This window comes from Parasteatoda tepidariorum, chromosome 3 (assembly GCF_982258835.1).
Source record: "Parasteatoda tepidariorum strain Cologne lab strain chromosome 3, Ptep-v5.0, whole genome shotgun sequence".
Taxonomy (NCBI): domain Eukaryota; kingdom Metazoa; phylum Arthropoda; class Arachnida; order Araneae; family Theridiidae; genus Parasteatoda; species Parasteatoda tepidariorum.
In genome coordinates this window covers 107,691,732-107,705,821 of record NC_141757.1, presented here as the reverse complement: position 1 = coordinate 107,705,821, position 14,090 = coordinate 107,691,732, and the positions used below count along the sequence as shown (strand labels likewise).

Genomic DNA, 14,090 nt, shown 5'->3' with positions numbered 1-14,090 from the left:
TCACCTTTGTCTCATATACACATCTTTATTACTTTAAATTATATTACAGTAAAACCCCGCTATAGTGAACACGGTTTATAGTGAACTCACGGATATAGTGAACGAAATGTTCGGTCCCGTGCCTTGCTATACACGTATAATGTTATTTTTTGTGGATATAGTGAACCAAAAAAGTTAGGAAGTTGGATATAATGAACTTTTTTCTAATTTTTTTCATTTTTTTTTGTAATAATTTTGAAATTTCTACTTCAAAATAAATACATATACCGATGTTTAAAACCATCTATAGAAGGGAATGTAGCGATAAGCATTTTTTCTTGTTTGCTCTTTTATCTCACTTTCCTATCCCTAAACAATCCAAGCAGATGTTTTTAACCCAGGTAGATAATGCACCTGTAGGGTGTCAGTGGGATCAATATGCATTTTCTGCCAGAAGGAATGAGTAATTATTCATTATTGGTCAAAGGGTTGGATACTAATATGTGTTGATACGGCCCTCATTTCAACTCCTTTTTGCTCTGAGTTCAGTTAAAAAGAAGCCAGCAAACAAGTGTCTCAAATTCAACTATGGTGACCAGTAAACGTAAAACGTTCTCCATTGATGATAAAATGGGCATTATCAGAAAAATTAAAATTGGATGCAATCAAGTTGATACTTGCAGGGAATATAAACTATCCAAATCTGCAGTTTGTAACATATGGAAAAATAGGCAATTAATAATTTCTGCTTGTGAAAAAAAATTTAGATGGCATAAGAAAGTTGAGAAAAGCAGATCACAAGGATGTTAAAGAAGCATTACTGAAGTGGTTCACCATTCGAAGAAGCCGCAATCTTTTTTTTTACAGTATTTGGACAAATGTTGATGAATTTGCTAAGCGATTTTATGAGACTTCTTTTATGTGCTCGAATGGCAGGTTAGACAAGTTTAAAAAGCAGAATAACAGAAATTCAGGAAAAATTACCTGAGAGTCGGGAAGAGTGTTTCCATATCTGATGTTGACGATTGCTCATCAGCTAAAAATTACTACATTTTTTTCTGCACATAAGACGAAGAGTAATGAAAAATAACACATTTTCTGCTACTACATAATATTTTTCAGTCATGTATTTGAATAATGTGTAATAAAAGGGAGGAGTTTGGGAACCATTAATTAAATTGCCTATGTAACGAATATAGTGAACTCCCGGTTATAGTGAACCAAAATTTCGGTCCCTTGAAGGTTCACTATAGCGGGGTTTGACTGTATTTATTTTGTTATATTTTACCTTGTATGTTTATTCCAACAGAGGCTGATAACTGCATCAGTGTGATATTTCCGTTTTATTTTCTGTAAGAATGAAGAAATTCAGAGCTGAGATAACTTTTTAAAAACAAATTATTACACAAAAAATGAAAGAAATGCAAAACATTTTCAAATAGATTAAGAAATTAAGTTTTGAAAGTAATGTTAGGAAAGCTGTAATTTTATTTCATGCTTATTTTTATTTTTAAAAAAATCCTTTGATATTATTAAAACTAAGTATTTAAGTTATTAATGTATTTTCATAAAATAAACAATCTCATCTGAAAAAACTGTAATACATTTCTGTTAATCAGTTGTAAATTTGCTCATAATAAACATTTCAAATGGAATATTGCTTCATATTTAAAATTATGAATATTAAATAAAACTTAGGATATAAGTTTATTAAAAAAACGTTTTTCTCAGAATTGAATGTCATTTTCAAAAATTCCTGGGTACGTCATTTGGTATTGAATTTCAGTTCAATATTATTTTAATATAAAATAAGAAAACGCTTTTACCTTGGAGGAAATGAGAGATCGAATTAAAAGCATTAAGCCAACAAATATGTGCCTAGTAAAAAGAGTACATGATTTCTTTAATTACATCAATATTTTTTGCACGAACTTTTTTCAAAGGAAAAATATGTGTTTTGCATGCAGTAAATTAGAACCAAACCAAATAATAGCAGTAAATAACAAATAAAATACAAAAATTGAAAATCAAACAATAAATAATGTTTTCCAAAAAAAGTTTTTAAAAAAATATTTTTTTTAACAACAAGGAAAAAAATTAAGATTACCATAGTTTAAATCACACCAAATCATAATACAGTCTACATTTGCCCCCAATAAGTGCAATCCTTCCATTATAATAATCGCTATTATTATATATTTATTGCTCCATGGATGTAATATTATTTTAACATTCTTTAGAACGCCTGAACTGTGCCGTTCATTCCAATATAGTGACTGAAATTTTCTTACAGTTTTTTAAATTTTATTCCCAGGAAAACACTACAAAAACACGTGTTAGAGATTTTTACGCTATCAAAACATGCATATTTTTATCAACAACGAGTCAATCGATTAACAAAAGTCTCGAGAAAACTCTTTAAACCACTATTTCTTTTGATGCTGCTGTCAATAAATATGAAACACCTTGAATTCTCTTTGAATGGAAAAAAGAATGACAGGACCACCTATTCCCAACCTAGGGGGTCCTAGGCATAATCTATGGTCAAAAGAATTGTGAAATATTGATTACCTGATAACCATAACTTTTCAAAACTTCTTTTCAAAGGTTTTTTCTTAAGAGCCGAAATTAAAATTTTTAAATGAAGTGGGTAGAAGAATAACGTCAAAATCTAAAATTGCTAAATTATTCAAGATCCCAATAACTATAATTGAAAATCGTAATATTATTCTAATAGAAGAAAAAAGTGTTCTAATTTCATGATTCTCGTGAAGTAAAAATCATAAATTCAGAAATTAAATTAGATTTATACAAATTCAGATTTATTTGCTGAATTTTGTTCATTAACATCCACATCTTTTTACGTTGAATTAAATTCGCTATACAAAATTAGTATTATTTGAGAGACAATACCTCCATCTTATTTTCTTTCAGCTCTTTGCCTAAACAATAATCTGGTTCTAAAATCTCCACAACATCTAAGTCCCAAATTTTGATGACTGGTGTCATGTCAGCAACAGCAACATAGTTACCTAAAGTAATGAGTTATGGTAGTCAATACTTAATACAATGGACATGCCTTTTTAAATCAAATAAATAAATTAATTAATCAAATTAATAATTAATTATTAATAATAATTAATTATCAAATTAATAAATTAATTAATCAGTATTAGTTAAATAAAAAGTTTTGTTTTAATCATCTTTAAATCTAGATTTCAAAGACCACTGAGCTAGAAATGAACAAAATATGTATTATCTAATACAATTCACTATATAAGAAAATGAGAAAATAAACTTTTGAATTACTGAAATAATCATAAAATGTAAAATTTAAAATAAAACAAAGCTAATAGAAACTGATTTTATAGGTACTAACTTAATTTAACATAAGAAAGGAGATTTTACAACAAGGAGTTATAAAATAGATTTAGAATTTCAAAACATTTTAATGTTAGTTTACTTCAGTGCAATATGGGTTTTACTTTTAGCTTTGGGCTTTTACTATGGGCTATGACTTTTATAGTGGAAATTATATATTTAAGAAACTCTTTGACAAAAAGTTCACTCATTACAAAGTAACAATGCAGGAAATTATATTTGATGCAAATATACATGGTAGAGGAAAAGGAAAAAAAATGGACAAAAGATCACACAAGTGTGGAAGAATACAAAGAACATAAACCTCCTGAGGTGCATTACACGCAATTATTTGTTTAAAAAGATATTAAAAAGTGGTTTTAAAGATTTCCAGTGTTGATTTATTTAGAAATTTGTCACAGCAAGATCTGGAAAAATTTTACGTTTGGTGATTTGGATAGATTTTGGAAACTACAGGTAAATTTTTGGGTCCTTTTTTTTTAAACGTGGGTCATAATTAAAAACAGTATAAATACCCATCTTAAAGTTACACATTAAGGGTAAATATTATTTGTTTTAAATTTCTAAGGATATTTTTACTCAAAGCTAAAGTTTAAAATCTTTTAAATACAATGTCTAAAATATAAAGTTTTATGTGAAATAAAATAAATTTATAATTTAAAATATGTTTTAAAAATCCAAACATAGAAGGAAAAGAAGTCTGAGATTTCCTTAAAAAAAAAAAAAGAAAGAAAGAAAGAAAGAAATGATCTGCGAAAGTTAGCAGACAATAAATTCTCTATCCATCTAATATTAATAATAAGCACATTTATAGGTACTCCATCCTTCGATAAATGAAACAACAAAAGACCAATTTGTTGCATTTATATATGTTAGTGAACTTCAAAATGTTTAAAAAAATTGCTGATCTCGCTCACGAGACTGGTGAGTAGCTTTCTGTTGTCCATGATGGTTTGGTTGCAAAAGTGATGGTTCACAATAAGGTTGCTTTATGATAAGTGTTTATACAGATAAAAATATTTTGCATAAGATTGATGACTGAGAATCAACGGAGAATAAAAAAAAGGGACGTTCAACAGTGGCTGTTTTTGCTGCCAGTTTTACTTTTCTTTGAAGAGGGTATGGACGAGTTGATTTCCCATAATGGCAAATCTGAACAATGTTGTAGAAAACTAGTTTCAGAAATGCTCCGCCTTTTATAGGATTTTTTCCAAAACAGGACTTACTTTCCAGACACACCACAACTTATATTTTTTTCTTTTAGAAATTTCATTAACTTTGTGCTTAAACTAGAAAACTTCTGAGCTGGCCTTTTTTTTTTTCTGCTCAGGAAAATTATGTATCTCAGGAGACAAGAGTTTAATTTTTGCATCCTGCTTTAGATTTTAGACGTATTTGATGAGCTATAGCAGCGGTTTCGAACTGGCGGCCCAGGGGCCGCGAAGCCTTTTTTTGCGGCCAGCGAACTAAACGTTAATAAAAACCTAATTTCTTCGTTTCTGTGAAATTTATCATACCGACGATGCAAAAAATTTATTTCTCGGGTTTTGCATCCAAGAAAATATTTATTCAAACACAAAAATAATAGTGTATGTTGCGCTTTTTTATTACATTTTTTTTTGTATTTTGTGAATACAATTTAGCATGTGTGTATCAGAAATTTTCTTGAAAAAATTCTTAGATTTAACTTTTTGAAACCACTTTATTTGGACGAAAATATTTACACACACATTTGTAAGTTTGAAATTTAAAATGTAAATACCGTATTTTTCGTCGCAAGCGCCGCACATCGATAAAATTGAAATTTTTAAAAAAAAAGTTATTGTAAGCGCCGCAATGGCGCTAAACCGGGCATATCAGCATCCTTTTAGAAGAGACCTTTAAATTACCATTTAGAATATCTGTATAATAAAAAATTTAAATTTTTTATGCATTTCATAAAGTAAAGTTTTAATTTCTAAATTATAATAAAAAATTTCTTTTTCAGCAAAAAAAAAACAAAAAACGAAAACAACAAAACGATATAAAATAAAGTTGTTCTTACCAGTTGGCACCGCGCCAAAGAACAGAAGAACAGCAAAAAAATTATTTATATGTGCAGTAGCTACGCTGAACTGATTACAGAAATCAGTAAAACAATGTAATAAGAAAAGTAAAATAAAAATTTATTATATGAAAAATTTTAAAATAAAAAGATTTTAAAATTTATTACCGTTAACAATTTGAGGAAAAACTAATACATAATAACGAAACAGCTAATAATAACGAAATAACTAACAATAACAAGAATAATAAATAACTAAACAAGCCCCAAAAAAATTCTGAAGGAATGAGAGAAGAGGAAATAAGTTTCACTTTCACAATCTTAGGGGGTGGAATTTTAGTGGGTAGAATGCCCTCTCCTTCAATGGAAATAACCCAATGTGACTCAACTAGAAAGAGAAGAAAATGTTTAAAAGAGGGGTGTACCCCACCTCCTCCACGTGTCATTTCTACTGGAGCTGATTAGGAGAAATCAATCAGTTATATTTTAAAGGGGTTGGGGAAAAGAAAAGGGTATGGGACCCCTAATCCAGCATTCCAAAATTCAGCACTTAATCTGATCTAATTTTTTTTTCTTTTTTTTTTAAGAAATTTATATTGATAAGATAAAAAAAAAATCAGCTATATTCTTTTTATTTGGAATTTTATTCTGTTGAAGTAACTTACTTTATTTTATCTTTTAAAAATAAAAAAGAAGCTTGAAAAAAAAAATCTGTGTCAAAGGAAACATCTGTTTCTTAAGCAGTTTAAAATAAAACATCTGCATTTCCAATGAACAAAATAAAGAAATGCAAGTTGGAAAAAACTGATCAATCAATCTTGACAGCTAGGCTTGCACTTTACTGATTCGCCCCCAATTCTCCCTCCTCTGTTTGACCATAAATTGGCCACACCCAGTTGACATTGAAACTACCATGTAGACAACAAAATGAATTCTATCCCTTTTGCGGTTTTTTATTCGATTTATTAATTTTTTATTTTGCCGCTTTTTATTAGTTATTAACTGCTAATTTGTTGGGTTTTTTTTCTTTGTAAATAGTGAGCTTGTTTTTTTTCTTGCTAATAGTTGTTTGCTTGTTTCTTTTTTTTTAACGTTATTAGTTTTTCGCTTGTTTTTTGTTGTTATTCATTGTTAGTTTCTTAGCAATAATTGTTAAATTTTTTTTCTTTTTTTGTAGTTCCTTGTTAGCTTTTTTTTATTTTTTTTTTCTTGCGAGGTAAGCGTCTTTTGTTAAAACAAAATGTTATCTAAAAGAAAAAACGAGAACTATGATCTCGCTCCAAAGAAGAAACGATTATTTCTTCTTCATAGGATTCGAAATATTTCTTCTTGATTATATTATATAGATTATTATTTTGATTAGTAAAATTTCTTTAGATGGGCCAGTTTTAAATTCACCCCATCATAATCTACGATCGAAACTTGACTAAATTTATCGGTTTTTCTGAAATTAACAATGGAATTGAATTATAGTAATATTAGGGGCCCATATTGGAATTTCCGAAAGAGATCCAAAAATCGGCATTTCGTCAGTCCCGTGAGTGTCGGATTTAGGGTCCTATTACTTCCTTTTCTGTTCGCTCAAATTACAATTGCCGATGTTCTGCAGCAGATCGCGATACGGGCGAATATTTCGTCGACTTCGTTATTAATTTTTTTTTTAATAGTCTTTCTCTCAGAAAATTATTTCATCTTAAATAACTTTCCTTGAAAAATTTTTTTGCTACTAAAAAATATTTCGTCGTAAGCGCCGCTGCATCGGAAGCGCCGCATGTAGGAAAAAAACAACTTTTTTTTCGAAAGCGCCGCGGCGCTTCCGCCGAAAAATACGGTATCTATTCTCTGGTGATTGCTGCAGACAAACCTCAATTTTGTCATTGAACATTTTGTGCGCTACTATATAAGTTTTAATACCAACCTTTTCAAAGCTTTATATCTTAACAATTAGATATCTGTTGCACATTAATTGTTTAATACATAGGTTCACATTAAAGTAATTGTAGCCCGATTTTTTAAATATGCAATTAAATATTTTTAAAAATCTGCTTCTTACTTAATTTGTAATTCAATGCTTTTGTTTTGTACAACTTGGTAAAATTCTGACAGTAATATTTAATGCGCCTTCAAACATAAAAGTGTCCTACATAAAATTTTGATAAAGTAGCGGCCCGCCATTTGATTTGTGTTTTTAATTGTGGCCCCCGGCCTCATGTTAGTTGGAAACTCCTGAGCTATAGCAAGGAAGCAGAATCACTGTACACTACACTAAAACTACATAAACCTTACTCTTACTGTATTTATAAACCATATTTAAATTTTGTAAACTGCAATAGTTTTTAACTAAGTGTAAGAGCTCAGTAATAACTGTATAAATGATATGTGCAATCGCAATAAAAATAATTTTGCATCAAACATAAGGCTGGAATAATTAAAATATAATAATTATGTAGACTTAAAAAAAAGACTGAAAAATATGAGAAATCATACCTTTTTCTTCATCTGATGGACTGAAATCTAACCATTCTAAGGCCAATGGATAAGCTGGCAAAACAATATCATGATGAACATAGAACGCATCTTCCTCTTTATTATACACTAAAAAAGTTTTTAAAACGTGAAATGCGGAAATAAATTTCTTTGAGCTAAACCTAATTTAATACAACGAAATAAAAAATGCATCGAAGCACTACATGGATTTACGATACTATCGCTGTAAATTGAATGTGAAAAAAAGGGATTATTTAAATGCATAATTCAAAATTTTAACGTGTAAATTTCTGCAGAAAAGAAAACCAAAATTTTGTTTCCCCCCCAAAAAAATCTTTCTGCAAGAACTCTGCAATGCTCTGCGACAATCTGCCATGTCAACGCGATTCTGCCACACGGTAATAAAAAGGTATCCTATTAATAAATATCATGTAAGCGTTTCATTTCTATTATTAACTCAACATTACAAGAATAGCATTACTATTTTTACATTAAAGTACGATTTTTGTTATTCAAAAGAACAAAAATTATATTAGATTTCTGTTCTTGCAGAGAGTTTCTGCCTTTTCAAAGAGAAAAAAGGTAAAAATGACATTTTTTTTATAAATAAAAAAATGGATATTTCTTATTTAAATAGGATTTTTATGATTTTTTTTAAAATCCGCCATTCAAAGCTGAGATAAATAGCATTAGCAACATTATAATATGATTAAAATATAAATATATTTAATAAAGATTATTTACTCATTAAAAACTAATTATTGGAAAAATTATTACACAGTTATTTTTATTCAAGCTCAACAACTTCATGAATTAATAAGGCAGAAAGAAAAATTCGTCCATTATAGATATCAAATGAAGAAAAAATTAATTTAGACGAGAAAACATTTAAAAAAATCAATCAATTACAAGTCTATCTCTATTTATGTACAATAAATACACTTTTTGAAAATTTTTTTAAAAGGACTTGTATTTTAATAAACAAAAACTAATTAAAAAATGATTATTAAACAACAAATATTTCACATACAACAAATGAAAAATGCTATTTTTATTCACACTAAATCTTTCTCTTTTATTTACTAGATTAGTTTTGAAAATCAAATAATTTATAGATAACCTCCTCTCTTAACTTCCTTGAATAAAACCTTCATTATCACTAAAATCATACATAAGGAAAAAAAAAAACTTTTAACAATAAATTATGTTGCATAAAAAAACTAACTTAAATCCGTGATTATAAAAAAAATCAAGTGATTTAAATCTTGCAAATTTTATTATTCGCATTTGAAATTATTTTGCAGGAATTTTTATGGCCTCATGGAATTACATTACACGAAGACAGCTTTTACTCGATGACTGACATTTTGGTACAATAAATGAAGTAACATAAAATATACCTTTAGTCTTCAATATATTTAACAGCAAATAAAATATTTTCTTTTCAGATTAAAACAAAAATGTACATGTTTCTAGAAAAGTATAAATAGTAAAAATCAGATAATAAAGTACCATGAACTTCCAGAACAGAGCTTTCCTCTTCAATGTGTCCAACAAGGAGCAAATTATCACTGTCTTTTATAATGAAATCCTCTTCATCATCATTTTCATCTTCTTTAACCTTAATAATAAATATAGATAAATTTTCATGTTTGCAATTAAAATGCAACACAAAAACACATGAAAAAAAGATATACTTAATAATTAAACATGCTAGAAGGAGAAAAAACACCAAGTGTAACACTTCAATTGTTCATAGATTTTTATCAATTTTACTTTTATTTCAATTTTTATAAAATTTTAACATATTTATCATGAAAAATATATGATCTTAATATTCTATTTCCTACAAATTTAACAGAGACATTCTACAAATAGTCAAATTTTTTAATTTAAATTATTTTGTATTTCACATTAAAATTCTTTTTATTATTTTGCAATTACATTGCAAAATAATAAAAAGAATTCACGTTGCAATTTAACAACTCACAGCATCATGATCTGTTATATAAGTGTCTTCTTTGTTGTCAATAAATGTAGCAACATCAGAAATATTCATAAATGGCTGATCTTCTCCTGAAACAATAACAAAGTAGCTTCTTAAGTTTCAACATAAGTTTTAGAGCTTGTACAACAAATAATTAACATCTGTGTTCCTACATTACATTTGAATCTCAATTATCTGACACCATTATGACCAGAGATATGCCAGCAAATTAAAAGAACTATTTTTTGATCAAATTTCTAAGCTTACAAATTTTAAATTATGACGGACAACTAATTTCGATAAAAGAAAAGCTTTCAATTTCCGATCATCAAAATCTCTAAGTCTTTCAAGTAAAACTCATCAATATCTTAATATGCAGACAAATTTACATTGCCATGTTCTCATCATTTTTTTTTCTTTTAATTTAAAAATATTCAGTCATAACATCTGTCATGAATACAAATAATAGAAGAAAAGATTTATAAATTAATTACATAAGTACAGTATAATAATATTACTATAAGTTTATCTTTAATAGTTTAACATTAAAGAGCAAAGCTCATTTGGGGGAAAAAAGCTTATTCCTCACCAATTGTTTATTTATTTAATGCTAATTGATTATTATTTTCAATTGCAATTTAGCCCTTTAATGGTCACATGATTTTAAAGAAAACGGTCTTAAAAGTGTCTATATTTTATATTCAGACATTTATAAAAAACTAAGTCAGGGTACCTATTCTGTTATCAAAGCAAAAATGAATGACTTTTAAAGATTTAAAAATAATAATAATAATGATCTTAAAAATAGTATAATTTTTAATCATCAAATATACATATAATCAGTGACAGTATTACTTACCTTACTAATAAAAATAATAAAATTATCTTTACTATATTACAAGTATTAAATAAACAATTGTAATTATAACAGAACTGCGTCTACTTTTTAGCACAATTGGGAATTTTAAAAAAAAATTTGCTACATTTTAAAAATTTACAATTATTTAACACACATTGAAATATCATACACACTTATTTATTTCTTCACTGTTTTTTTTTTTTTTTAAATAGTTTTTGCTACAGACTCCAGTTTTTAAAAAAAATTCTATTTCATCTTTTCTTAAGGCATTTAATTTGAAAAAGAATGGAAGGTTTTTTTCCTCCAATTCATCAGTAAAAGTAGCAAAAGACATATGCATAATTTTTACACCCTCTTCACAGCATTTTCTTTTAGCTTGGAGGAAAATAAATTTTCTCAACCAATTGTTTTCTTTTATTACTTGACTGTTCTTTCATTTTTCCTTCATCTGACATTAAAGAAAATCTAAATATATTTGTCGTGCACATTGAACTGAATGTTTCATATCCTTGGTGTTACTCACTGTTGTCAAATACACCCTCTACCTTCTTAATAGCTTCCATAATAAGTTTTTGAGCAATGTAGTTTTCGTTAAAATTTTCTATTTCCAGAGCTTTATTTGTAGAAAACCCCACAGCAACCCAAAGCCCACAGCAACCTGGCCATGAGATATAATTAGCATGAATTTGACAATGCTCTAAGGTTTTCTCTATTTTTCTTTGTCGCCAGAAAAATATTGATAAAAAACATATCCAATCTTTGTTCTTTAGAGTAGAGGTTTTGAAATCAGAAAAGGAACATTTTACCATTTTGTTTCCATATTTAGAAATTAACTTCATTTACATACTTAGAAGGTTTTAGACTTTTATCCATTAAATATAATAAAATGCATTTAACCCACTGACGGTTCTGCACGTAAAAAGTCGCATTTTAACCTGCAGTCTTCTCTGCATAGCAAAACCGGTTTTCCCATGTTAACTGATAGGGGAACTGTGTGTAGGGGAGAAACATTCTCCCAATTTTGCCCATTTCCACCGCCAGTGGGTTAAGGGATTTTTGATATTTCACTGTTTGAAATGCTATTTTGTTTTGGTCAAAAAGCAAGGGGCATTTTTAACAATAGAATATGAAATTGGACACTTTTCCATTAATGACTGCAACATTCTTAAAATAGACCATTAACAGTCCCTTTTTATGTCTAACACATCTTTGTAAAATGTCTCTCTCCCTTTTTTAATTATTCATTTATTTTTTCTTGCTTTTTCTTCAATACATTGGTTGCAAGTTAAGTCAATGGAAATCTAGTGATACTGAGAATTAAGGATTTTTAAAAACCTTGGGCCAAAATAAAGTATTTTTAAGGGCTCTTAATTATCAAAATAAAAACTAAGCAGTTCACCTCAAGGACTTTGAAGGGAATGGTTATCAAGGACTCTGAAGGGAATGCAGAACTGACGAACAGTGGAAATTTTGTAAGTGTATGTACATGTTTGATAAATGACTGAATCTAGTTTAAAATATACTGACTATTTCTAAATACATTACAAATAGTCTAGTATGGCCACCTGGCACATAGATTAAGAAACAAACATAATTTTAAACATAAGAAATAGATTGTTTTATTCTTTTTGGTGCGTTACTTTTGAATAGTTCAGTCCAAAAAAAAAAAAAAATCACAAGTACAAGAGATAGAGGGCAAAACTTTGCCCCTTCATTTCGATGGGAGCGAGAAGGAAGGGGTCAAATACCAAAAAAGTAAGAAATAGAAGACATTTTAAATAATGATGAAAATTAAGTACTTATATAATTATAAGTAAAACAAATATGTTAAACCAATATCTTTTGTTTAGAAAATTATCAACAATCGAAGAAAGAGACAAAGAGTAATAACAAATATATATACTTCTGTCTTCTGAACTAAGATGTGAATTGAATAAAATATTTATTCATATAAAATTTAATATAAAAAATTAATATTATGCCATAATTTTTTCAACAGTTAAAAATTTTTTTTTAATAAAATTTAAAAACAATAATCCTAATATATTAAATACATTTATTTATACCATCATTATCATATGAATCTAAATTATATCTTTTGTCAAAGTCCTCCTCCTCTTTTTCAACTTTGTCCTCTTCATCATTTAAAGTCTCAGTTTCTTCAGCAATGTCTTCATGTTCATCACAAGTAGCATCAGACTCAGATGCATCATCATCTTCAACTTTTCTAGATATAATATAAGCAGTACAAAATGAATAAAGTAGTCTATGATAACTAAGCTATTTAAAGTAACAATTTTGAATAAATTTTAATTTAAAACTTTGAAAGAAATTGATAGAAAATAAACAACTATGCTACATTAAATAAAATTATGATTCAAAGTTTATTTTGTGTGTAGCATAGCATTTTATTTCAAAATGTTACTCAGCTCGATATAGGATTCCTAATCAATTTTTAGAAGAAAAAAAATCTATAAGTTTTTCTAACTTCTTAAATATACAAGGAGTCTAGTTCCTAGATATTCTTTGTTTTTAGCAAATATACAGAGCAACACTACAAATTACAATGAAGCATAATACAACAAGCTTTTACTGAATTACTTATAGATGGTCAACATAGCATGAAAAGAAAAACAATACTATTCCCTTTTGGGGGCCATAAAAAAGCTAATACTACCACAGTACCTACATTAGCATCCTATTACATAACAATGCCAAAAGTATCGATTACCACAAGTAACTAAGCAACATTTCCATAATAGCCTGTTGAATTTTAAACTGCACCCAAAGAATAGTATTCTGGGAGTAAAAGGGAAAAAATAAAATTCTGGGAATAAAAGGGAAACATGAAAATTTTCAGTGTATCCTCTCGCCAATAATGAGTTTGCAAAACAAAAAGTAAAAAACTTTTTTTTCCTTCAAATGAAGATTGTTACATCACCTATAGCATCATAAAAATTGCAATCTTATGGGAAAAATGGACTGCTTGTCTCATTGCCAGCAAAAATTGAAAAACTTTATAGTCTTTTTTAATGCTTGTATAAACATTTTCTTTTTTTAAAAAATAAACCTATTAAAATATTAATTCTTAAAACGTTACTATAACGTTAAAATTATATAATTTAGTTGTAACAAACTTTTTTTAAATATGAGATTATTTTGGTGCAAGTTTTTTTTTTTTATTTATTGTACCAAGTTAATGTATAAGTACTGATTTAAATTTCCCTTAGTACTATTCATGAGGTATTTCTATGCTTAGTACTATTCATGAGGTATTTCTAGGCTTTTAAAATCAATAGTTTATGAAATATGATTCATAAATTGCACTAAGAAAATTAAAATCAGAGCATAAT

At 27.8% G+C, this 14,090-nt stretch overlaps 1 protein-coding gene across 2 annotated transcripts in view; it reads right to left on the bottom strand.

Moving 5' to 3' along the window:
• Positions 1-14,090, bottom strand: part of nclb (PWP1 homolog no child left behind) — a 29,036-nt gene that overhangs the window by 12,637 nt on the left and 2,309 nt on the right. For both annotated transcript variants that reach the window (XM_087159881.1, XM_087159882.1), the window contains exons 3-8: positions 12,804-12,964; positions 9,882-9,967; positions 9,404-9,512; positions 7,892-7,999; positions 2,893-3,011; positions 1,268-1,329 (exon numbers count right to left, since the gene is read on the bottom strand). In XM_087159881.1, the coding sequence (XP_087016007.1) occupies positions 1,268-1,329; positions 2,893-3,011; positions 7,892-7,999; positions 9,404-9,512; positions 9,882-9,967; positions 12,804-12,964 (645 nt within the window). The remainder of the gene's footprint in view (positions 1-1,267; positions 1,330-2,892; positions 3,012-7,891; positions 8,000-9,403; positions 9,513-9,881; positions 9,968-12,803; positions 12,965-14,090) is intronic.